At 41.1% G+C, this 25,662-nt stretch overlaps 1 protein-coding gene across 1 annotated transcript; it reads left to right on the top strand.

Moving 5' to 3' along the window:
* The first annotated feature begins 1,603 nt into the window (after positions 1–1,603).
* Positions 1,604–25,405, top strand: LOC100059920 (zinc finger protein 121). Its single transcript, XM_023645488.2, has 7 exons — positions 1,604–1,782; positions 14,202–14,290; positions 14,359–14,478; positions 14,903–15,029; positions 15,633–15,716; positions 23,120–23,202; positions 23,714–25,405. Exons 2-7 carry the CDS (start codon positions 14,258–14,260, stop codon positions 24,899–24,901), a joined length of 1,635 nt encoding a protein of 544 aa, XP_023501256.2. The 5' UTR covers positions 1,604–1,782; positions 14,202–14,257; the 3' UTR covers positions 24,902–25,405.
* The last annotated feature ends 257 nt before the right edge of the window (positions 25,406–25,662 follow it).

Here is a 25,662-nt window from a genome sequence, read left to right as displayed (position 1 = left end):
ACGATTTCATTCACATGAAATGTCTAGAAAACACAAGTCTATAGAGACAGAAAATAAGTTCTTGGCAGCTTAGATATTAAAGGAGTAGGAAAATGGGGGTATGACAGCCAAATGGTATTCTTGTAGGGAAGTAAAAGTTCTAAAATTTTTGTGTTCGTTGTGCCACTCTGTGAACATACTAAAAAACATTGAATGGTATAGTTTTTAATGGGTAAATTGTATGGCCTGCAAATTATGTCTCACTATAGCTGTTGCAGAAACAAACAAAAGAAAAAACCATGAGAAGCTACGTCATTAGGAACATAAAAAACTAAATGTCTCTGGATTACCTAGAGTAGTGAGATGAAAAACACTTCAGCAACTATTGTATTTTTAATTCTAAATGTTAAAACAATAAAAAAGTAGTGTAATTAAAAGAGTATGATATGGGCATAAGTAAATATTGCTGGCATGGAAGAGTCTAGAAATTGGTACAGGTATATATAGGAATTTATTATTTAATAAATGTGGAATTTCAAATCAGTAGGTCAAGGATAGTTTATCAATAAATGATACTACATCAAGTGGCCATCTTTCTGGAGGAAAAAAAATTTTGATTCACTATCCCACACCACATGCCAAAAAAGATTCTTTGAGGATTAAAAACTAAAATGTCATTAAAAATAATAAATTTTAGAACAAAACTAGGAAAATTGAAAATAATCTAGAGTTCGAGGAAAATTTTTAAGACGAGGCAGGAAACCCAGAAATTGTTTTTCAAAAAAGAATTTCTTGGCTACATAAAAATTAAATATTTTGTACAGGAACAGATTAAACATTAATGTAGCCAAATAGTTATCAATTCAATAGATGCATAAAACACATTTAATAATGCACATGAACAATTCTTGGCAAAATGTTCTAGTAAATCTGGATTTAAAAAGACCTTTATTAACTCCACGAAGGTCACCCATTGAAACCCAAAGTATAGAACAATTTCTGACTTAGGAAGCCTGGTATTAGTACTATTTCAAAACTTAGGATGGGAGGCCATGACCGGTAAGGTCCATGGGAGTTAAGACAGGAAAAATAAAAACCGGAAATACATATTTGAAGAAGAAAAATATTAAAGCTATATAAAAATGGCATTACACTGAAAACACAAAGGAATCAATGATTAGAGGTTGACATGGTGTCCAAGGCAAATAAAAAGAAATGAGGGGAAATAAAGCTTAAATACAGAATCTATTGAATGGAGGCGATAAACCATCTCATGGATTGGCAGGCACATTATTAAGATAGAATCATGGTAACGGCTCCAAGAAGGTGAGGACAGGCGAGCAGACAAGTCTTTGATGAGCGCCTGACAGCGTGAGTCCCCACCCTCAGCCTCTCCCATCCGACGTCTAAACCCCGCGCTGGGCCATGTTCCGCCCCCAATCTCGCCCCTGGATATCTGCCCCCACCCTCATCCCGTGGCCCCGCCCACAGGCCGGCCTCCGTCCTCCACCTGGGCCGCGGGGCCTGTTTCCGCCCCCAGCCCCTAGCCGAGCGACCCCAGGGCCCATCGGCGCCCACGCCGGGAGAACTACAATTTTTAAGCCTGAAATGGACGGACGTGATCGGCAGCCCAAGCCCTGGAGCCCCTCCCCTTGCTGCCCGAGGCAGGAAGCGGAAGTGGCGTCACTGGTTCGCGCCGTCTTGTTGTCCCGGGATTCCGCGCATCTGGCAGCGGTTCGTGGTGGTCCGTTTGGGGTGGAGCCAGTTCTTGGAGAGGGGCGAACGGAGGACGTTACAGGACAGGTGCGGCCCGGGACCCGAGGGGCTCCGTAGAGAGGCCGGGCTTCCGCTCGTCCGCCCGGCCGCTGGGCCCCGCGCTGAGCCGGGGCGGGAAGGGCGCGGCGCGGGGCGTTGGCGTCCCCTGCGCTTCCCTGGTCAGAGCCTCCGCGTCACCTTCGAGACTTTTCCCCAGAAGGAGAAGCAGCTCCGCTGTGCGAGTCCCGTTGCTCAGGCCCCTCGCCCTCCGGTTCTCAGGACCTGCGACCCCGCCGTGTGCCTGTGAGTCCGGGGGAAAGTGGGTCAGGGGCCTCTGCTGCTTTTCCTGGGCGACAGAACGTGTCACCGGAGAATTTGGCCTTGTCTTTGCGGCTTCCGTTTTTGAATATTACATGAAGGTAAGATAGTTTCTTAGGTATAAAGAGTGAGCATGCTTGTGTATGTAATTATAAGCAAATGGTGACCACAAGTCTTGCCTCTAAAGGAATGGAAGATACTCAGCTGTCTCTTCCTCTAAACTTCTAGGCCCCTCCATCCCCTCTGAGCTGTTAAACGGGCCTCCAGGAGAAAAAGATGGAGACTTTATGACACCAGTTCTAGAATAGGTCAGTGTACCATTAACAGGATATTTGGACTAAATGTGTTTCTTCCCTCACATTTTCTTTTGTAAAATGTTAAATCTACAGAAAATTTAAACATCCAGTACAATGAGTGTTCATTTTAGCAGATTCACCCTCTTTTAGCATTTCGCATGCTTGCTCTTTCCGTAAATGAATGCGTTTTATGGTAACTAGTTGAAAGTAAGTAAATTGAAAATAAATTGCACATATGATACTTGACCCGTATATACTTGCTAGTCCGTCTTCTAAAGATAAGGATGTTATCCTATTAAAACTAAAATACTGTTATTTCACCCAGGAAAGTTAAAAAGAATAATGTCATCAGGTATCTACTCTGCTTAAAAACTAAATTTCTCCACATTTTTCCAAAGCATGTTTTTATATCTGGGACTCAATCAAGGTTTATATATGGCAGTTATGTCTTTTAATCTTTAAGCTAGATTACTTGCTATTGTTTGTTAATTGTATTGACTCTTTGAAGAATCACATTCTTTTAGAAAGTTACCCATGTTGATAGTTCTGATTTTATTTCCATGGTGTGTGTAAATGTTTCCTCCATTTCTTGTATTTCCTGTCAACTGGTAATTGGGTCCAGAGCAGGGGTTGGCAAACTTTTTGTCTGAAAAGGTCCAGATGATAAGTACTTGATGCTTTCAGGCCGTAAGGTGTGGGAATTACTCAGCCATGCCTTTGTAGTGGGCAAGCAGCCATAGACCTAAGGAAGCAAATGGGCACAGCTGTGTTCCCACAAAGCTTTATTTACCCAAACAGGCCTGTGACCAAAGTGTGCCAACTCCTGGTGTAGAGGCTTCAGAAGATCATTTTGAAATATTTTGTAGGTGATGTGTGCATCATATTGGAGTCCATCAGGAAGACAGAAATTTATGTCATCCCTCAGTTAGTGATGCTAACTTTGATCACTTGCTTAAGGTGATGATAACCAGAACGCTGTGTTTTAAAGGTAGACTTTTCCTTGTGAATAAAAAAGTCGTATGTGGGGTGGTATTTTGATACTCAGAGTATCTTGTTCCCCAACAACTTTTCTAACAATTATCTTAGCAGCTGTTAATCACCTGCAGTGAATAAACTTCTGTATTTGTTGTCTCGCATTTGTGGGCGTGTATTTTCAGGGCAAGCTTCTCAGGTTGTTTTTCTAGGTCAAAGGGCAAATATACATTTACTTTAGCTGGATATTATAAATTTCCTTCTACAGGTCTTGTACCATTTGGTAGTTTCTGAATGAACATTTTAAAAAGTTGTCTAAAAATGTAGAGAAACGTAAAGAAAAAAATTTAGTTTTAATTTGAAGGCACTTGTTTTCAAAAAGAGTATCCTGTCCACTTTCATCCTGAGTAAAAATATTTTTTCGGAAGTGCAGTGTTTTGGTTTATATTATATTCTTCACAGACATTTTATGCGAGTCTTACTTGATTTTTAGGTTCTAATTCTATTTTCGTGTTCATTTTATTTATGCATACTACTGTAACATTCTTGTGGGGAATGGCAATTCAATCCACAAATGGTCACTGAATTCCTTTAACAAGCTAGGATCTGTGTCAGGGACAGAGAAACAATGGCCATCAAAATGGGCGTAGTACTGCCACCATGGGGCTTCCAGTCTGTTTGGGAATACAGATATTAAACGAATACCGGTAAGTTTGTGGTTTGGACATCAGAATGGCTTAATATGAACTGGTAATATGTATTGGAAGGGATTGATACTTAAGTTGTGAACCAAAGCCTGAGAAGGATTGATCTAGTCAGGTTGTTGAGCTGTTGTGAGGATTTGTAGAGCAGGTGAGAAAACTTCAGATGAAGAGGACTTGATGAGGAAAATCCAGCATGGGTGAGACTTTACTACATTTCTTAAATTGAGGAAAGAAGGTTGGCAGAAGGAGAACAGACAGTGGTTTTTAGATAGAGTGGAGAGCAGGGACTGCACCAGGGGAATGAGTTGCTCTAGGCAATATTCTAAGGCCCTGGAAAATTCTGAGATGTTTTAGCAGGAGAATGTTTTCAGTCCATTACAATTTAAATAGAACTTACTAACTCCTGCATTGGGAATGGACTTCAGGAAAGACGAAAGTGAAGACATTGAATCAAGGTAGAAATTTGTAATGAATAAATTTTAAAACATGATCATGGAACCTAGATATAGGTGATTGTTTTGCAGAAGAAAATAAATGAGATGATTTGAGAGTTTTGTAGGAGGTAAAAGTGAAAGAATCCAGGTATTTCCTTCGCCTCTTCATTTCCTAGAGGATATACTCCCACTTAATGCATGTTTGAGTGCTTGATTATCAGTGCTTAGTGGAAAACTTCAACCCAGGGCTGTTCTTAGGACACTTGTAAACCATTGGAGGAGGCAAACATCTCTGCAAAGAAGTAAGTGTATTGTTACAAACTGATTAGAGTTCTGGAGTAAAGTACAGGACATTGTTATTTTCTCTTTTTATATTGGAGTAGGGTGAAGTTAAGAGAGTTGATAAATATTTCTCATAAAAAGACCAGGCATAGGGGCTGGCCCCGTGGCCGAGTGGTTAAGTTCGCGCGCTCCGCTGTAGGCGGCCCAGTGTTTCTTTGGTTCGAATCCTGGGCGCGGACATGGCACTGCTCATCAGACCACGCTGAGGCAGCGTCCCACATGCCACAACTAGAAGGACCCACAACGAAGAATATACAACTATGTACGGGGGGCTTTGGGGAGAAAAAGGAAAAAATAAAATCTTAAAAAAAAAAAAAAAAAAAAAGACCAGGCATAGGAGTTAGCCATGTGGGAAAGGACAGGAGTAGGAGATGGGGAAAGCGTTCTGTATTTGGTCGATTACATTTCTAGGGTGAGAGAGTGGTGTGCATCAAGGGTTATTACATCCAGATTTGACAGTATAAACCTTTTATTTGATTGGGAAAAATATAAAGATTTAAATGTATATCCATTCAATAATATTGTTTCAAATATATAAAACTTTGCTTGACAGAAGCAGAAGAAATAGGCAAGTCCACAGTTCTAGTGGGAGATTTTAATATCTTTTGCCCATATTGTTAAACTAGACAACAGAGGAAAAATCCGTTAGCATATACTTTGGACACACTATGTAGACTCTCTAATGTACATAATACAGAATAGTGTGTCCAGTAATTGATTGAACTCAGAAGTTGCCTGTCTGGAAGTGAGGGGAAAGGAATGGCCTGGAAGGAACAAGAAGGCTTTGTAAAGAAAGAACTATGTTATCTTTTTTTTTTTTTTAAGATTTTATTTTTCCTTTTTCTCCCCAAAGTCCCCCGGAACATAGTTGCATATTTTTAGTTGTGGGTCCTTCTAGTTGTGGCATGTGGGATGCCGCCTCACCATGGCTTGATGAGCGGTGCCATGTCTGCGCCCAGGATCTGAACCGGCAAAACCCTGGGCCGCCCAAGCAGAGCATGCAAACTTCACCACTTGGCCACGGGGCCGACCCCAGAACTACGTTATCTTGTTCAGGCTGGTCACTGCACGAGAATATGAGATTTTCAAAACTCATCTACTAAATACTTAAGATGTGTATGTTTAACTGTATATTTTAAAATCTAAATTAGAAAATAAAAAGAAGAGTAAAACTTTCTATGTAGGCACCACCTGACTAAACAGATTCTTGACCCTGTTTAGCCCAAGGACCCGTAGTTTGAGACCCCTGCTAGTAAGGACAGTTATACTGTGAGTCTAGACACAAGGTTTTGTGACCCTATGTGTTTCTGGGTTTTAGTCTTCTAACTGTAGAATAAGGACTACGAGCTTGTGAGGGTGATGATACAGGTTCATAGATACTGAAAATTTTTGTCGGTTGTCAGCATTCAAATACCATTTTGTAGATCAACATTTGGCCTGTTGGTCTGTGTTTGATTTATTAAAGGTTATTATTTTTTTCTTCTTAGTAATGATCATATTGGTTTGTAACATAAGTTTCTGGTGTCCATCATTACATTTTGACTTTTGTATAGAATGCATTGTGTTCGCCACCAAAAGTCTAGTTGCCATCTGTCACTGTACACATATACCCCTCTACTCCTTTTGGCTTTGGTTCTGGTAACCCCAATCTGTTCTCCATATGTATGTGTCTGTTTATCTGCCACATGTAAGTGAGGTCATATGCTAATTATCTTTCCCCATCTGAGTTATTTCACTTAGTGTAACGCCCTCAACGTTCATCCACCTATTCGCAAATGGAAGAGTTGGTCAGTTTTTAGTGGCTGAGTAGTATTCCACTTTATACATGTAAGCACCATTCTTTATCCATTCATCCATTGGTGGATACTTAGGTTGTTTCCAAGTCTTGGTTATTGTGATTGATGCTACAAGAACATAGGGGTGCATATATCTTTTCAAATTAGTGTTTTCATGTTATTTGGAGAAATGCCAAGAAGTGGAATAGCTGGATCATGTGGTATTTCTGTTTTTAACTTTTTGAGCAATCTCCATCCTCTTTTCCATAGTGCCTGCTCCAGTTTGTGTTCCCACCAGCAGTGTATGAAGGTTCCTTTTTCTCCACATCCTCTCCCACGCTTGTTATATCTTGTCTTTTTAATAATAGACATTCTGATGGGTGTTAGGTGACATCTCATTGTAGTTTTGATTTACATTTCCCTAATAGTTAGTGATGTTCAGCATCTTTCCTGGTGCCTGTTGGCCACGTGTGTATCTTCTTTGGAAAACGTCTGTTCATATCCTCTGCCCATTTAAAAAAAAATTATTTAATAAGGTCATATTGATTTATAACGGTGTGTAAATTTGGGGTCTGCATTACTGTTTCAGCTTCCCTATAGACTGCATTGTATTCATCACCAATAGTCTGGTTTTTATCCATCACCATACACATGTGCCTCTTTACCCCTTTCATCCACCCCCCCCCCCCATGCCTTCCTGTCAGGTAACCACCAACCTGTTCTTCTTAGCAGTGTGTTTATTTTTTATTTTCCATATATGACTGAAATCGTACAGTATTTGTCTTTCTGTGTCTGGCTTATTTTGCTTAGCATGATACCCTCAAGGTCCATCCATGTTGTCACAAATGCAATGATGATGGGGGATTTTGTATTTTTTATGTTTGAGTAGCATTCCACAGTATATATAACCACATCTTCTTTCTCCATTCATCTGTTGATGGGTGCTAGGGTTGCTTCTAAGTCTTGGCTATAGTCAATAATGTTGCAATGAACAGGGGGTTCATATTATCTTTTTGTATTAGTGATTTCATGTTCTTTGGATGAATACCCAGCCTTGGGTTAGCTGGATCCTATGGTATTTTTATTTTGAGAAATCTCCATACTGTTTTTCATAGTAGCTGCTTCAGTTTGCAATCCCAACAGCTGTGTGTGAGGGTTCTCTTTTCTCCACATCCTTTCCAACATTTGTAGTTTTTTGTCTTGATAATTGTAGCCATTCTGAGGGGTGTGAGGTGATATCCCATTGTAATTTTAATTTGCATTTCCCTAACAGTGATGTTGAATATCTTTTCATGTGCCTTTCAGCTGTCTGTACACCTTCTTTGGAAAAATGTTTATTCCCTCTGCCCGTTTTCTGATGGGGTTGTTCACTTTTTTGTTGTTGAGTTATATGCGCTCTTTAAATATTTTGGATATTAACCTCTTGTTGGATATATGATTTGTTAATATTTTCTCCTAGTTGGTGTGTTGTCTTTTCATTTTGTTAATGGTTTCCTTTGCCATGCAGAAGCTTTTTAGTGTGATGTAGTCTCATGTGTTTATTTTTTCTTTTGTTTCCCTTCACTGAGTACATGTGGTATTCAAAAACATACTGCCAAGACCAGTATCAAAGAGTGTACTGCCTATGTTTTCTTCTAGGGGTTTTATGGTTTCTAGTTTTACATTAAAATCTTTAACCCATTTTGAGTTAATTATTGTGTACAGTGTAAAATAATTGTCTGCTTTTCTTGTTTTGCACGTGGCTGTCCACTTTTCCCAACACCATTTATTGAAAAGACTTTCCTTTCTCCGTGTTATGTTTTGGGCTTCTTTGTTCAAGATTAGCCATCCATAGGTATGTGGTTTCATATCAGGGCTCTCAGTTCTGTTACATTGACGTGTGTTTTTTCCTGCAAAACCTACTATAGGTTTGTAGTGTATTTCGAAATCAGGGAGGGTAATACCTCTAGCTTTGTCCTTTGTTCTCAGGACTGCTTTGGTTATTCAGGGTCCCTTGTTTCTCCATATACATTTTAGGATTCTTTGTTCTATTTCCATGAAGAATGTCACTGAGATTCTTTTTTTTTTTTTTTTTTTAAAGATTTTATTTTTTCCTTTTTCTCCCCAAAGCCCCCCGTACATAGTTGTATATTCTTCGTTGTGGGTCCTTCTAGTTGTGGTATGTGGGACGCTGCCTCAGCGTGGTTTGATGAGCCGCGCCATGTCCGCACCCAGGATTCAAACCAACGAAACACTGGGCCGCCCGCAGCAGAGCGCGCGAACTTAACCACTCGACCACAGGGCCAGCCCCATGTCACTGAGATTCTGATTGGGATTGCATTGAATCTATAGATTGTTTTAGGTAATATGGACATTTTAACTGTGTTAATTTTTCCAGTCCATGAGCATGGAATTTCTTTCCGTTTCTTTATGTCTTCTTCAAATTCTTTCAACACTGTCTTACTGTTTTCATTGTACAGTTTTTTCACGTCTTTGGTTAAATTTATTCCTAGTTATGTTTTTCATTGCAATTGTAGATGGGATTATATTCTTGATTTCTCTTTCTGCTAATTGATTGGTAGCATCTACAAGTGCAACTGATTTTTCTATGTTGGTTTTGTACCCTGTATCACTACTGTGTCCATTCATTATTTCTAATAGTTTCTTGGTGGATTTTTTAGGGTTTTCTATGTGTAGAATCATGTCATCTGCAAAAACGTGAAAAGCTTACTTCTTCCCTTCCAATTTGGATCCCTTCTTTTTCTTTTTCTTGTCTAATTTCTCTGGCTAAGACTTTGAATGCTAACTTTCCTTTATCTTTTTTGACTTGAAGTCTGTTTTGTCCATTGTAAGTATGGCTACACCCACTTTCTTTTGGTTGCCATTTGCTTGGAGTATCATCTTCCATTCCGTCACTCTTAGCCTGTATTTATATTTAGAGCTAGGATTGGTCTCCTGGAGGCAGCACGTTGTTGGGCTTGTTTTGTAATCCATCCAGCCACTGTGTGTATTTTGATTGGTGAATTCAATCCGTTTACATAGAGAGTGCTTATTGATATATGAGGGCTTAGTACTGCCATCTTATCATTTATTCTGTTTTTTTCTGTGTTTCCATTGTTTCTTTTTCCTCATATTTTTTCCTGCCATTTCAGTTTGGTAGTTTTCTATGTTTCTCAGTTTCCTCATTTTTTATGTTTTGCGAGTCTCCTCTGAATTATTTTGTCATTACTGTGAGGTTTGTAGAAAAGATCTTGTAGATGAGATAGTCCTTTTTCTGCTGATAGCATCTTATCTCCGTTTGCCTGTGCAGGTTCCATCTTTTTCCTCTTCCCCTTCTATGTTTTTGTTGTCACCAGTATCCCTTTTTGTATTGTGAGTTTATGACCAAATTGAAGTGTTCATAGTTGTTTTTAATGTCTTCTTTCTCTGTAGCATTTATAATTGTTTGCTAACCTATTCTGATACCAAGTTGCAATTCTCTGATTCTATTTATTACCTTGTTCAAACCTTTGTATTCCTTTGCCTTTTTGTGTTGGGTAGGAAGGCTCCTTTCAAGCTTCTTTGTAAGGCAGGTCTAATGGTGATGAACTTCCTCACCTTTTGTTTGTTGGTGATAGCCTTTATTTCTGATTCATCTGTGAAGGATAACTTTGCTGGATAGTGCATTTTTGACAGTGTTTAACTTTGAGTTAACAGTTTGGCAGTGTTTAACTTTGAGTATATCATTTCACTCTTTCCTAGCCTGTAGATTTTCTGCTGAGGAATCCATTGATAGCCTAATAGGGCTTCCTTTGTAAGTTATTTTCTTCTCCCAGGCTGCCCTTAATACTTTTCCTTCATCGTTGACTTGTGACAGTTTTGATGTAATGTGCCATGCAGAAGGTGTTTTTATATTGAGATAATTAGGTGTTCTGTTAGCTTCGTGTCCTTGTATATCCAGTTCCTTCCTCAGGTTGAGAAATTCTCAGCTATTATTTCTTTAAATAAGCTCTTCGCTCCGTTCTCACTCTCTTCTCCTTTTGTGATACCCATTGTCCTTGCATGGTTTTCCAAATTCATTTGGATATTTTTTGTAGAATTTCTCCTTTTTTTTATTTTTGAGGAGGGTTAGCCCTGAGCTAACATCCACTGCCAATCCTCCTCTTTTTGCTGAGGAAGATTGGCCCTGAGCTAACATCTGTGCCCATCCTTCTCTATTTTATATGTGTGATGCCTGCCACAGCATGGCTTGATGAGCACTGTGTAGGTCTGTGCCTGGGATCTGAACTGACGTGCTCCAGGCTGCCAAAGTGGAGTGCGTGAACTTAACCACTACACCACCAGGCTGGCCCCAGAATTTCTCCGTTTTTTTGAAAATCATAGTTCTCTCTCCTCTTCCACCTGAGTCATTTCTAGATTTCTATCTTAGAACTCGCTAGTTCTGTCTTCCATATAGTCTGCTCTTTTCTTTTTTTTTTTTTAGAGTTTCTCTCTCTTTGGTGAAGTATTCCTTGTGTTCATTCATTTTATTCCTCAGTTCAGTAAGCCATCTTTCTTAGTATTCTTGTAAGCCTTTGTGTTTCTTCATGACAGCTATCTTGGATTCTCTGTCAGTTAGATCTCAGTGTTCCATGACTTCAAGTTTGGCTTCTAGAGAAATGTCATTTCATTTTTATGCTACTAGTTCACTTGTTGTTCCCAGTGGTTAATGAGTTATTGCTCTGGCGGTGCATTTGGGGTAGGAAACAGTTTTCTTATTTGGGTAAGCTGTTTATTTTGATTCTGAGCTACTTCTGTTGTATTTGAGAACCTGTGCTTTCCACCTTCCACTGTCCCTGCCAAACATCAGTGCCCTCATTGCACTGCTTGTGTGTCTGAGGTTGCTGGTTCCTTGCTGCCTATAACGTTGCCGCAGTTGTGGGTGTCACCTGTAGGTCACTGGGGTGAGAGCAACTTTGCTGCTTCTGGGTTGGGGGTCCCCCCATTGCAGCATGGGCACAGGGGGAGTGGGGCAGGATCTGGTGTCATGGGCACCTCCTCCAGGTCTTGGTTTATTGGGTCTGCAGGCCCCTCTGCTATGGGGAGGGGGACAAAAGTTGCATGTTCCTCTGCAGCTGGCAAGGACTGGAGTTACTGGCTCCACTGTCACTGTTTCCTGGGTCTCTGGGCTCTCCATGGGCTCAGACACTGCTGCCGCATGTGCCCCCTCTACTGCTGCTCCTGGGTTATCCAGGGGTGCTGGCAACACTCTGCTGCTGCCAGGTTGCCTATGTTCATTGACAACACTGCTACCACCACAAGGGAAGGAGTGCCTGGATCACGAATGCCACCGGGGCTCCCTAAGTTCTGGTTTCCAGTGCCTGCATGGGTCCTGGAACTTCAGGTCACAGGCACAGCCACCACTATCAGGGACTTAGGTGTTGGATACAGCACCCCTTGCTGGCAGGGACAGTGTTGGTGTAACACTACCAGGGGCCAAGTCGTGGGTACTGTGGTGGCTCTGAAACCTCAGGTTGATGGTGCTACCTGCCACTGCTTGGGGAGAGGAAGAGGCTGAGCCGTGAGTGTTGCTGTGACTCTTGCAGCCTCTGGTCTCTACACCAGCAGGATTCCTGGAATCTCAGGTCAGGGGCACTACTGCCACTCCAGGGGGTATCAGAGTCTTGGATGCAGCCCCTGCTGCTGGAAAGGCTGGTCAGAGACACTGCCACCAGGGTAGGGGAAGGCCGCTGGGTTACAGGTATCACATTTCCCAGAACCTCTGGTCACGGGCCTGCAGTGCTCCCTGGTGCCTCCAGCAGCGTGGGCTGCCTGGACTCCTGGGGCTTCCATTCATCTGTGCTACCTCAGCTCTGGGATTCTCTGATGGGAGGTGTGGCCACAGCTCCCGGAACTTCCAGTCTCAGGAGCGGCCGCCACTGCTCTCCTGGTTCCACAAGGTACAGGAAGTCTAGTCAGCCCCCCTTCACATGTGTAGATGTATGGCTCTCCCAGGTGTTCTGGTGTGCTGTGCAGAGTCCTTTGCTGTTCTGTGCCTGTCCTACTGGTTGGAACTTAAAAGGGCGAGACAGAACAATGTGCTCTGCTGTGATGCTGGCATCACACCAGAAGTTACTGATTTTTAACAAAAAGATGATGATCTTCAAATACAGGATGTTAAAGGATGATTTAAGACACGTGAAGGAAGTCTGTGGAAGAAACAAATAAATATAAAAGCCAATTGGGTGGAAAACGAACTGAAAAGTGAAATGAAAAGGTGCTCACCATCTGAAAAAGGCTCGTACAATAGGCGGATGTTGGGGGAGTGTGATACGGCACTGCCCTTTGGCCAAGGAAAGGGGAGAGTGCAGACCTGTTTGATTTGAATGCTTCCAACCAAGACCTGTGGGGGCTTCCCAGGACTTTAACGTATTCTGAGTTCTTTTGTAAAAACATTGACGTGCTTTTTCTAATCTTTTAAGAGTCAGATGTGGAAGACGTAGTAATTATTTTCCTTTTTCTCCATTTACTTATTCAGGAACCAGTAGAATATATATGTGCTTTTTCTGTGTGTAGGACACTTATTATTTTGTCATCTGCTTGATTGTTTTCCCATATTGGTGGTAAATTGGTATATCAGTTATTGCTTTATTGTCTGTATTATCCAGGGATTGGTGGATCTTTAATGCCTAGGACATTTTCTGTATAGGTTAGTGCCCTCAACTGAATGCCTAGTACAAGGACATAGCTTCATTATTTACTCAAAGGAAAAAGGAATAAGGCAGTGATAACAACTTAAAAGGAAGTCCTTACAGAGCTTCAGACTTCTCCAGCGTCCGTCAAGGGAAGCTCAAGAGCGTTGACCAAATAAAATAGTGCATTTTTCTTCTTTTCGTATGCCCAGGAGCAGTCTTGACTAGTTGCATCCAGTAGAATGTATCAGTTATTATATATTGAAAATATTTACTTAAGCAGTATTAAAAAATTAAGATATTTTACATTATTTATATTTGAAGTCTTCTGAATTCACTACATACTAATTTTTAATCAGATATATTTGATTTGTGTTTAGATCATACAGAATTTAGAGCCAAAAGAGTAGATTCAGAAATTCAAGTTGTTCCAAATGTAGTGAGCTATAATCTGCTAGTGAGACATCTGGTACAGTGGTCCTCAGTAAATGGCAGTTGATGTTACTGATGCTTTTGTTACGGAGCATACTGTTTTAGTAGCTTTTAATTTCTCCCTGCACAATACAGAGTCCTTTGGTCTGGACCTGAGCAGTCGTGCTGCTGGTTTATGTAGGAGCTTAAGTGAGCCAGTGAATGCTGTGCTCCAAGTCAGCTTCCTGGTACATATGCCTTAGGGAGAGTGGCTGCATAGTCTTCATCAAGTTTATTGCCTTGAGAGATGAAGAGTCACATTCCCCAGGACTTAAGCTTCCTACCCTGTAAAATGAACCCATTATGCTTTTCCTGATGGGCAGCACGGCTCACAATCCCCTTTTGTGGCTCCAGGTGAGACAGGACTCCCCCCAACGTTTGATGGCAGTAGTGTGTATTTGTGTGAGATTTCTTGAGTGTGGAGAGATACTGGGAATTACAAGCCAGAATGGAATGACCTCCAGGCAGGTAAATATGAGAATTATGGTCACCTCTGAATCCTTATGCCTTCTTTCTTTTCTCCTAGATCTTCTTTTGAAGGACCCTTTCTGCCTCCCTGAGGAAAAGATAGAATCAGAAAGGATGGCAACTGACTGTTTGACAACTTTTTCTCGGGTAATTAGAAAGTGTATCCTTCTACTAATGACGTACTACATCCACCACTTAGACACATTTCCTTCTAGGTAGACCTGTCTCCAGAGTTTCTTAAAGAAATCAAGCCACTCAAGGACTGCATCCCTGTTGAATTCCCTCCCAAAGGAGAGCCTCTTGGATTGATTCCTGTGAATAATCTCAGTATTTCAGTAATTACGTTCTAATATCGTCTTTTACAATGGTGACTGCATATTTTTTTATTTTGCTACATGGTCTGACATGGTAACAAAAATGAAAGTGTGCATTTTTTGAAGAATTTATTCATTTCTCAACTTTCCCAAGTGTCTGCAGTTTGCTTAGAAACATGCTGCAGGGAGGAAATAAGATGAGAAGAGCTTTTAGTCCAGTGATGAGATAAATTCATGTGTTAGCGGTTCCATTAAACCCATAACTGGAGGAGATCAACCGTGAGTGAGTGTTGATAGAGAGAAGAGTGCATAAGAGCATTGCACCCTGGGGGAGATGATGAGAGACCTTGATACCCTCTGTTGCCATTGGTCTGCCATCTTCATTCCCCACTGAACACTGGTAGAGATGTAACTTTACTGACCCAGCCTGTGTGTGATGGTTTAGGACTTGGTTACCTTCCCTGATGTGGCTGTGCATTTCACCCGAGAGGAGTGGACTTTACTGGACCCAGCCCAGAAAAATCTATACAGAGATGTGATGCTGGAGACCTACAAGAACCTGACCACAGTAGGTAAGGCTGCCATCCTTCCTGTAGCCTCTTATGGAACAGATATATATGATGTGTTTACTATGTTCCAGTATCGGTGATGAGACATCTGCACATAATGGAAACTAACAGACACTAGTCTGTACACTAATGGGTTTTAATCCAGTGTGGTTTCTTAAAAAATGTAGTTCTAAGACTAAAACCATCTCCATCACTCTCTTAGAAATGTGCGTTCTCAGACTCGACCTTTGACATAGTGAATGAAACTCTGGCACTGAGCCCGGACATCTGCGTTGTAATGAAAACACTGGACATGATTCCAATGGACAGTGAAGTATTAGAACCAGTGGTGTGGTGGTTCCTCCATGAGAATGCATATCTCTTTTATACTTAATTTCCTATTTCAATATAAGTCTTAATGTTCTGTAATGTGTGTATATATGTCTGAACGTGGGTTTGAGGAGCGAGAGACTGCAGTCTCTCTGCACAGAAAGCAGGGATATTTGCATTTTTATGTCTTTTGAAATAATTTTACTGCATTCATCAGAAATATAGGACCTGATTCATGGGGAAGTTTGTCATCTTTGCGGAGGCCTTTTCTCTTAATACATCTTTCCCTGTGCACAGAATGTCAGGTGTTCAAATCTGACCTGATCTCTTGGTTGGAAGAAGAAGAAGATTGGAGGACAGAGGGGAGAGGAGTCTTCCAAGGTGAGCGAGTGTGAAGAACTTCCCTGGCCAATGAAAATCTCAGTGTGTCGGAATCATAATGAGGAAACTTTAAGACGTGCTTTCTCCAGAAGGCTGAGGTCACTGGTCTCTGACGCTTTGGGCATTGTCAGCTTCTCATACATTCTTACTTAACATTTTGTGTGTGTGTGTGTGTGTTTCTGTCATATTTTTATTATATTTAAAATATATTAATATATTTGTTATATCTACATTATATGTATATTTTGTTATATGTATTATATTACCAAAGTCAGTTTCTACCTTAAGGAACTTTTTTTTTTTTTTTTAATGTTATGATAGATTACAACCTTGTGAAATTTCAGTTGTACATTATTGTTAGTCATGTTCTGGGTACACCTCTTCCCCCTTTGTGCCCTCCCCCCACCCCCCCTTTTCCCTGGTAACCACCGATCAGATCTCCTTGTCAATATGTTAACTTCCACCTATGAGTGGAGTCATATAGAGTTCGTCTTTCTCTGACTGGCTTGTTTCGCTTAACATAATACCCTCGAGGTCCATCCATGTTGCTGCAAATGGACCAATTTTGTCTTTTTTTATGGCTGAGTAGTATTCCATTGTGTATATATACCATATCTTCTTTATCCAATCATCAGTTTCTGGGCATGTAGGTTGGTTCCACGTCTTGGCTATTGTAAATAATGCTGTGATGAACATAGGGGTGCAAGGGACTCTTGGGATTTCTGATTTCAGGTTCTTAGGATAGATAGCCAGTAATGGGATGGCTGGGTCATAGGGTATTTCTATTTTTAACTTTTTGAGAAATCTCCATACTGTTTTCCATAGTGGCTGTACCCGTTTGCATTCCCACCAACAGTGTATGAGGGTTCCTTTTTCTCCACAACCTCTCCTACATTTGTCGCTCTTGGTTTTAGATGTTTTTGCCAATCTAACGGGTGTAAGGTGATATCTTAGTGTGGTTTTGATTTGCATTTCCCTGATGATTAGCGATGATGAACATCTTTTCATGTGTCTATTGGCCATATTTATATCTTCTTTTGAGACATGTCTGTTCATGTCCTCTGCCCATTTTTTGATCGGGTTGTTTGTTTTTTTGTTGTTAAGCCGTGTGAGTTCTTTGTATATTATGGAGATTAACCCTTTGTTGGATAAGTGGCTTGTAAATATTTTTTCCCAATTAGTGAGCTGTTTTTTTGTTTCAATCCTGTTTTCCCTTGCCTTAAAGAAGCTCTTTAGTCTGATGAAGTCCCATTTGTTTATTCTTTCTATTGTTTCCCTCAACTGAGGAGTTATAGTGTCTGAAAAGATTCTTTTGAAACTATGTCAGAGTGTACTGCCTATATTCTCTTCTAGAAGACTTATTGTTTCAGGCCTAATCTTTAGGTCTTTGATCCATTTTGAGTTTATTTTGGTGTGTGGTGAAAAAGAATGGTCAATTTTCAATCTTTTGCATGTGGCTGTCCAGTTTTCCCAGCACCATTTGTTGAAGAGACTTTCTTTTCTCCATTGTAGGCCCTCTGCTCCTTTGTCGAAGATTAGCTGTCCATAGATGTGTGGTTTTATCTCTGGGCTTTCAATTCTGTTCCATTGATCTGTGGACCTGTTTTTGTACCGGTACCATGCTGTTTTGATCACTGTAGCTTTGTAGTATGTTTTGAAATCGGGGATTGTGATTCCGCCGGCTTTGTTTTTCTTACTCAGGATTGCTTTAGCAATTCGCTGTCTTTTGTTGCCCCCTATGAATTTTAGGATTCTTTGTTCAATTTCTGTGAAGAATGTTCTTGGGATTCTGATTGGGATAGCATTGAATCTGTAGATTGCTTTAGGTAGTATGGACATTTTAACTATGTTTATTCTTCCAATCCATGTGCATGGAATGTCTTTCCATCTCTTTATGTTGTCGTCAGTTCTTTCAAGAAAGTCTTGTAGTTTTCATTGTATAGATCCTTTACTTCCTTGGTTAAGTTTATCCCCAGGTATTTTATTCTTTTCGTTGCGATTGTGAATGGGATTGAGTTCTTGAGTTCTTTTTCTGTTAGTTCATTGTTAGTGTATAGAAATGCTACTGATTTCTGTATGTTGATTTTATACCCTGCTACTTTGCCGTAGTTGTTGATTATTTCTAATAGTTTTTCTATGGATTCTTTGGGGTTTTCTATATATAAGATCATGTCGTCTGCAAACAGCGAGAGTTTTACTTCTTCATTACCTGTTTGGATTCCTTTTATTTCTTTTTCCTTCCAAACTGCTCTGGCCAGCACCTCCAGGACTATGTTGAATAGGAGCGGTGAAAGTGGGCACCCTTGTCTTCTTCCTGTCCTCAGAGAGATGGCTTTCAGTTTTTGTCCATTGAGTATGTTGTTGGCTGTGGGTCTGTCATATATGGCCTTTGTTATGTTGAGGTACTTTCCTTCTCTACCCGTTTTATTGAGGGTTTTTATCATAAATGGGTGTTGGATCTTGTCGAATGCTTTCTCTGCATCTATTGAGATGATCATGTGGTTTTTGTTTTTCATTTTGTTGATGTAGTGTATCACGTTGATTGACTTGTGGATGTTGAACCATCCCTGTGTCCCTGGTATAAATCCCACTTGATCGTGGTGTATACTCTTTTTGATGTATTGCTGTATTCGGTTTGCCAGAATTTCGTTGAGGATTTTTGCATCTATGTTCATCAGTGATATCGGCCTGTAGTTCTCCTTCTTTGTGTTGTCCTTGTCAGGTTTGGGGATCAGAGTGATGTTGGCTTCATAGAATGTGTTAGGGAGTACTCCATCTTCCTCTATTTTCTGGAATAGTTTGAGAAGAATAGGTATTAAGTCTTCTTTGAATGTTTGGTAGAATTCTCCTGAGAAGCCGTCTGGTCCTGGACTCTTACTTTTGGGGAGGTTTTTGATTACCGTTTCTATTTCATTACTTGTGATTGGCCTATTCAGATTCTCCATTTCTTCCTGATTCAGTTTGGGGAGGTTGTAGGAGTCTAGGGAGTTGTCCATTTCTTCTAGGTTGTTCAATTTGTTGGCATATAGTTTTTCATAGTATTTACTTATGATCCCTTGTATTTCATTGGTATCTGTTGTGATTTCTCCTCTCTCATTCCTAATTTTATTTATTTGAGATTTCTCTCTTCTTTTCTTGGTGAGTCTGGCTAAAGGTTTGTTGATTTTGTTAATTTTTTCTAAGAACCAACTCTTTGTTTCATTGATCCTTTCTACTGTCTTTTTTGTTTCAATATCGTTTATTTCTGCTCTTATTTTTATTGTTTCCCTCCTTCTACTGACTTGGGCTTTGTTTGTTCTTCTTTTTCTAGTTCTGTTAGGTGTCGTTTGAGGTTGCTTATGTGAGCTTTTTCTTGTTTAGTGAGGTGAGCCTGTATTGCGATGAATTTCCCTCTTAGGACTGCTTTTGCTGCATCCCAAATGATTTGGTATGTCGTGTTCTCATTTTCATTTGCCTCCAGATAATATTTGATTTCTTCTTTAATTTCTTCAATAATCCATTGTTTGTTCAGAAGCGTGTTATTTAGTCTCCACATTTTTGCACCTTTCTCTGCTTTTTTCTTGTAGTTGATTTCTAGTTTCATAGCATTATGATCCGAAAAGATGCTTGATATTATTTCAACTCTCTTGTATTTATTGATGCTTGCTTTGCTTCCCAAAATATGGTCAATCCTTGAGAATGTTCCATGTGCACTTGAGAAGAATGTGTAACCTGCTGTTTTTGGATGAAGTGTTCTGTATATATCTATTAAGTCCATCTGGTCTAATTTTTCATTTAATTCTATTATTTCCTTGTTGATTTTCTGTCTGGATGTTCTGTCCATTGGTGTTAATGGTGTGTTGAGGTCCCCTACTATTGTATTGTTGTTGATGTCTTCTTTTAGTTCTGTTAAGAGTTGCTTTACAAATTTTGGTGCTCCTGTGTTGTGTGCGTATGTATTTATAAGTGTTATGTCTTCTTGGTGGAGAGTCCCTTTTATCATTATATACTGTCCCTCTTTGTCTTTCTTTATCTGTTTTGCTTTGAAGTCTACCTTGTCTGATATTAGTATAGTGACACCTGCCTTCTTTTGTTCATTGTTAGCTTGGAGTATTGTTCTCCATCCCTTCACTCTGAGTCTGTGTTTGTCTTTGGGGCTGAGGTGTGTTTCCTGGAGGCAGCATATTGTTGGGTCTTGTTCTTTGATCCATCCTGCCACTCTGTGTCTTTTGATTGGGGAGTTCAATCCATTTACATTTAGAGTGATTATTGAGATGTGGGGGCCTACCACTACCATTTTATGTCTTGCTTTCCAATTTTCTTCAATTTCCTTTGTTTCTCGTCCCATGGTTTAATCTGTTCTGATGGAGAGCTGCTACTCTCTGTTGTTGTCCTTCTACTTATCTCCTCTGCTCTTGGTTTTGTAGTCCCTTTCCTTTTTTTGATTTTTCAGGAATGAGGGTTTTCCTGAGGATTTCCTGAAGAGGAGGTTTTGTGACAATGAACTCCCTTAATTTTTGTTTATCTGGGAAAGTTTTTATTTCTCCATCGTATTTGAAGGATATTTTCGCTGGGTAGAAGAATTCTCGGCTGTAGGTTTTTGTCCTTCAGATTTTTGAATATATCATTCCACTCTCTTCTAGCCTGTAAAGTTTCTGCTGAGAAATCTGCTGATAGCCTGATGGGGGTTCCTTTGTAAGTTAGTTTCTTCTGTCTGGCTGTCCTTAGTATTTTGTCCTTGTCGTTGATTTTTGCTAGCTTCACTACTATATGCCGTGGGGTTGGTCTTCCTGCATTGATAAAGTTTGGAGATCTATTGGCTTCTGTCACCTGAAGATCCATCTCTCTCACCAGATTTGGGAAGTTCTCAGCCATTATTTCTTTGAATAGGCTTTCTGCCCCTTTCTCCTTCTCTTCTCCCTCTGGTATACCTATAATCCTTATGTTGCATCTCCTAATTGTGTCTGATAATTCTCGGAGAGTTTCTTCATTTCTTTTTAGTCTTACTTCTCTCTACTCCTCTGCCTGCAGCATTTCTATATTCCTATCTTCCAAATTGCTAATTCTTTCCTCCATATTATCGGCCCTACTGTTCAGTGCATCTAGATTTTTCTTAATCTCCTCTATTGTGTTCTTCGTTTCCAGTATTTATGTTTGGTTCTTCTTTATCATATCAAACTCTTTTGTGACATAGCTCCTTAACTCGTTGAGTTGTCTATCTGAATTCTCTCTTAACTCATTGAGTATTTTAATGATGGCTGTTTTGAAGTCATCGTCATTTAGGTTATATATTTCATTTTCTTTGGGATTGTTTTTTGTGTATTTGTTATTTTCCTTCTGTTCTGGAGATTTAACGTATTTTTTCATATTGCTTGATGTTGTAGATTTGTGCCTCCGCATAGAGATAGAGTTTAGTTGCTCCTTCCACTTGTTTCTGCTGGTGTGGTGGGGGAGCAGCTGTTTATACTGCAGCAACCAGGAACCCTATCTGCAGTTGCTAACTGGGCCTGGGCCCCTCCTCGTAGTCACAGTGGTCCTTTGGATTCCCTCTTCTGTCGTGGGGGCCGTCACGGGGGGGCTTCAGGCTGCTGGTGCCTACTGTTGCAGCCCACCTAGACGTGCTCCCTCCTTGGGGTCTGCAACGGTGTTATGGGCTTTTCCAGCGGCCAGGGGTAGGATCACTTATATTTGCCGCTCCATCACTGTTGGCACCCACAAAATCTCTTGTCCACTATGGGTCACAGCAGAGCTATTGGCGTCTTCTACAGTCTGTAGTTAGCTCACCTAGCTATGCTACTTTTGTCCCGGGGTCTTACAGCCTTGTGGCTGCCGGATGGGTACTCTCTACTAGTGCTGTGCAGAGGCTTTTGCTGAGGCTACTGTGAGCCTGTAGGGTTTCCCCCTAGGCTACGGAGCTGGGTCGCTGGAACTCCACCCAGCCCCAGTCCTGTTCCCCAGGAACTCAGGGAGCCCTTTGCTCTGACTGGGGGATAGCCGGAGATCCTGATTTCAGTGGTAGCTGGTCAGCTGCTGCCCTGCCTGATATTCTCCTCTCCGGGACCCTCCCGGTGTTGTGGATGCTGGGCGTGACCCTTCCGCTAATGGCAGACAGAGAGTTTTGTCTGCTGCCCCGGTGGAACTCTGGAGCTTCCCCCCTGGGCCGCGGAGCCAGCCTCTGGAGCTCCACCCAGCCCCAGTCCTCTCCGAGCTCTCTGGCAATCCCTTGCCCCAGGGGGCAGGCAACGGCAGCTGGGGGTCACCTTGCCCTCTGGGATTCTCTCCAGGACTTTCCCGGAGTGGTGAATGCTGGGCGTGGCCCCTCTGCTAATGGCAGACAGAGAGTTTTGTCTGCTGCCCGGGCGGAACTCTGGAGCTTCCTCTCTGGGGTGCGGAGCCAGCCTCTGGAGCTTCACCCAGCCCCAGTCCTCTCCGAGATCTCTGGCAATCCCTTGCTTGGCCGTGCAGGCAGTGGCAGCCGGGGGGCCGCCACACCCTCTGTGATTCTCTCTGGGACCCTCCGGGCGCTGTGGACACCAGACGGGATCTCCCCACCAATGGTGGGGTGAGACTCTCCCCATGGGCTCAAGTGTGTAACTCTAGAGTTTCCCTCTGCATTTAGGAGTAATTGCGGGGGGTTTAGGTAGGGTTCTGGTCACCTGTTTCCACCGTCGCTCCTCTGGTGTGTGCTTGCTCCTGCCCTAGGTGTGTGTTGATCTTCTGGGGGCGTCCGTTGGAAGAAAGCCGCTTGCAGGTACTAGGCTGTTCGGTCGGGGTTGGAGAGTTTTCACCTATCTCCACCTCCTCCCAGAGGGAAGTCCTCTTACTTAACATTTAATGAAAATTTTCTATGATCTCACAGAATGACTTGTTCTGCTTAATTTTTAACTTCATCTTTTGGATGTATGCTCCTTGTCTAGAACTTTGCGACTTTCTTTCCCTGATAGTATTCTCTTTCTTTTCCCCATGATATTTACATTTCATACAATCGTTTTAATCTACTACTGAATTTTGAATGCGAATCCTTACCTTTCAAAATTTTTGACATAGCCATACTCTTCAAGTCTTTTTTTTTTAAGATTTTATTTTTCCTTTGTCTCCCCAAATTCCCCTGGTACGTAGTTGTATATTTTTAGTTGTGGGTTCTTCTAATTGTGGCATGTGGGATGCCGCCTCAGCATGGCTTGACGAGCGGTGCCATGTCCACGCCCAAAATCCGAACCGGCAAAACCCTGGGCCACCAAAGTGGAGCATGTGAACTTAAGCACTCAGCCACAGGGCCAGTCCCTCCTCACATCTGTCTTGCCCTTTTTTTTGTTTAATATGTTTAATTTGGAAGTAACACAGTGAGCCTTATTGTTTTTAACTCCTTCAGCCTACATTTCTTTTTTGCAAATTCCTACATTTGTTATTCTTTTTTATTTTAGAACGGGAAATGCAACTTAAAACCGAAGACTTGACAATTCAACGGGATACTTTTGGGGAGAAAACACCCAATAGGCTAGAAAAGGTAAGATCACTAAGTTTAAAAAGAGATATTTCTTGCTTTCCACACTGAGCAAAGATTGCCATTTTCATTACTTAGAAGATGAGCATAACAGATAAATATTTGAGATAAGTGACATTTGTCCAAAAGAGAGCGATGTCTCTGGGAAAATATTCTGAATATGATGAATTGGGGGATATCCTAGGTGTAGTTTGAAAGTCATTGCTTCAGACTTCCCACAAAGACTCATTTCCACTTACATAACTAGACATTGACTTTTTTAAACAATTTCATGAAACGGTACAAGAATCTTTTAAAATTAGAGTAGATGGCATATCATTCTGGCAAAAGGATTCCATCATTCAACTTGAAAGAAATCAACAGGATAGGAAGTGTATGAATGGAATGGAAATGGTAATCATCATCATTATCATTGTCGTCATCATCATCATCATAATGTTTCTATTTTCAGATGGGTGGGATCAATTAGTGAATCTGAAAAATCTTTGAATGATCGTTCTTCATTCTTCAACAGAAAAGAATCCACAGTGGGTTGGAACTCCATGATTGTGAGCAATGTGGGAAAGTCTTCGGTGAACATTCATGTCTTAAGACCCAGAGGAAAACTCAGAATGGAGGGAACAGTTATGAGGATAATCAGTATGGAAGAAGCTTCCTTACCCTGCCCAAGAAAACCTCTTCTGGAGAGAAACTTTCCATGTTTAATCAGTGGGGAAAAACCTTCAGCCCGACTCCAGAGACTGTGTGCTGGAAAACTATCATGCAAGAGAGTGCCTTCAAACACAGTGATGGTGGGGAAACCCCCCTTAATCAGTCTTACCTTCAAGCACCAATGAGAGCTCAGAATGGAGGAAAAAACTATGAACGGAAGGAATGTTCAAGATCTTTTATTCATTCCGCAAGCCTCGGTGCGCATGTACAAACTCACACTGCTAACAACCATTACAAATGTAAGGAATGCAGAAAATCCTTTAAACGATCTGCATACCTTAACGCTCATGTTCGAATTCACACTGGAAGAAAACCCTTTAAATGTAAGGAATGCAGGAAAGGCTTTAAACGTTCTATGCACCTTAAGGTTCACATGCGAACCCACACTGGAGAGAAATCCTATGAATGTAAGGAATGTGGGAAAACCTTCACTCAATCCTCAGGCCTCATTTACCACAATAAGATTCACACTGGAGAGAAGCCTTTTAAATGTGACACATGTGGGAAAGCCTTTGCTAGTTTCTCAAATCTTACTGCCCATTTTAGAACTCACACTGGAGAGAAGCGTTTTGAGTGTAATGTATGCAGGAAAAGATTTAGCAGTTCCTCATACTTAGTCGTTCACAACCGCACTCACACTGGAGAGAAACCCTATAAATGTGAGGAATGTGGGAAGGGCTTTAAATGTTCTGTGTCCCTTAAAGTTCACATGCGGATTCACACTGGAGAGAAACCCTATGAATGCAAGAAATGTGGGAGAGCCTTCACTCAGTCCTCAAGCCTTACTGACCATAGGAAAACTCATACTGGAGAGAAGCCTTTTAAATGTGACGCATGTGGGAAAGCCTTTGCTCTTTCCTCACATCTTAACAGACATTTTAGAACTCACACTGGACAAAAGCCTATTGAGTGTAATGTATGTGGGAAAACATTTAGCAGTTTTTTGTACTTGATCGTTCACAAGCGTACTCACGCTGGAGAGAAACCTTAGAAACGTAAAGAATGTAGGGAAAGCCTTCAGTTTTCCCATTTCCTTTTGGTACCATGAAAGCACTTACCTGCAGAGAAATCCTGTCAGTGTAAAGAATGTGGTAAAGCCCTCAGTTGTCCCAATTCACTTTGAAGACGTGAAAGAACCACACTGGAGAGATGCTCTAGAAATGTAAGGAATGAGGGAAAGCCATGAGAATCTCATCACAACCTGGCATGTATGGACTAACAGTGAAAGCATACCATTAAGAAACATGGGAAGCCCTTCACTGTTTCCTCAGTGAAATATATTTATTTTTATAAATGAGACACCTTGTAATGGAGAGAAATCCAAGTGGTGTAATGTGGGAAAATTGTTCTAGTAATGTTCACTTGTTTTTTGTGTGGAGAAAAACTTTATGAATGTAAGAAATGTTGTATAGTCATTATCATTTTTCGTAAGATTGTTTCTCTTCCTTAATAAACGTATGGTAATTCAAATTAAAGAGAAACTGAATATAGGAAGTATGGGAAATGCTACCCTGAGTGTGAATCTGGGGGTCTTCTGATACACATAACATTCTGGGTGGTCCTATAGATAGATTGTGATTAGGCCCTGATCATTCCTGTGTGTGATGTATCTTTCTTTCCACTGATAGACCAGTCTAATTGCTGTGTCTTCCAGCTTGCAACCTGGTAAAAAGTGGGTCTGTAAGATTCACACTTAATTCTCTTCTAACCAACTGGATTTGTACGGTGAAAAGTATAAAACGTTTCTGAATG

Source organism: Equus caballus, chromosome 7 (genome assembly GCF_041296265.1).
Source record: "Equus caballus isolate H_3958 breed thoroughbred chromosome 7, TB-T2T, whole genome shotgun sequence".
Lineage (NCBI taxonomy): Eukaryota > Metazoa > Chordata > Mammalia > Perissodactyla > Equidae > Equus > Equus caballus.
Note: the sequence above shows the minus strand (reverse complement) of the source record. Positions and strands in the feature narration are given on the sequence as shown.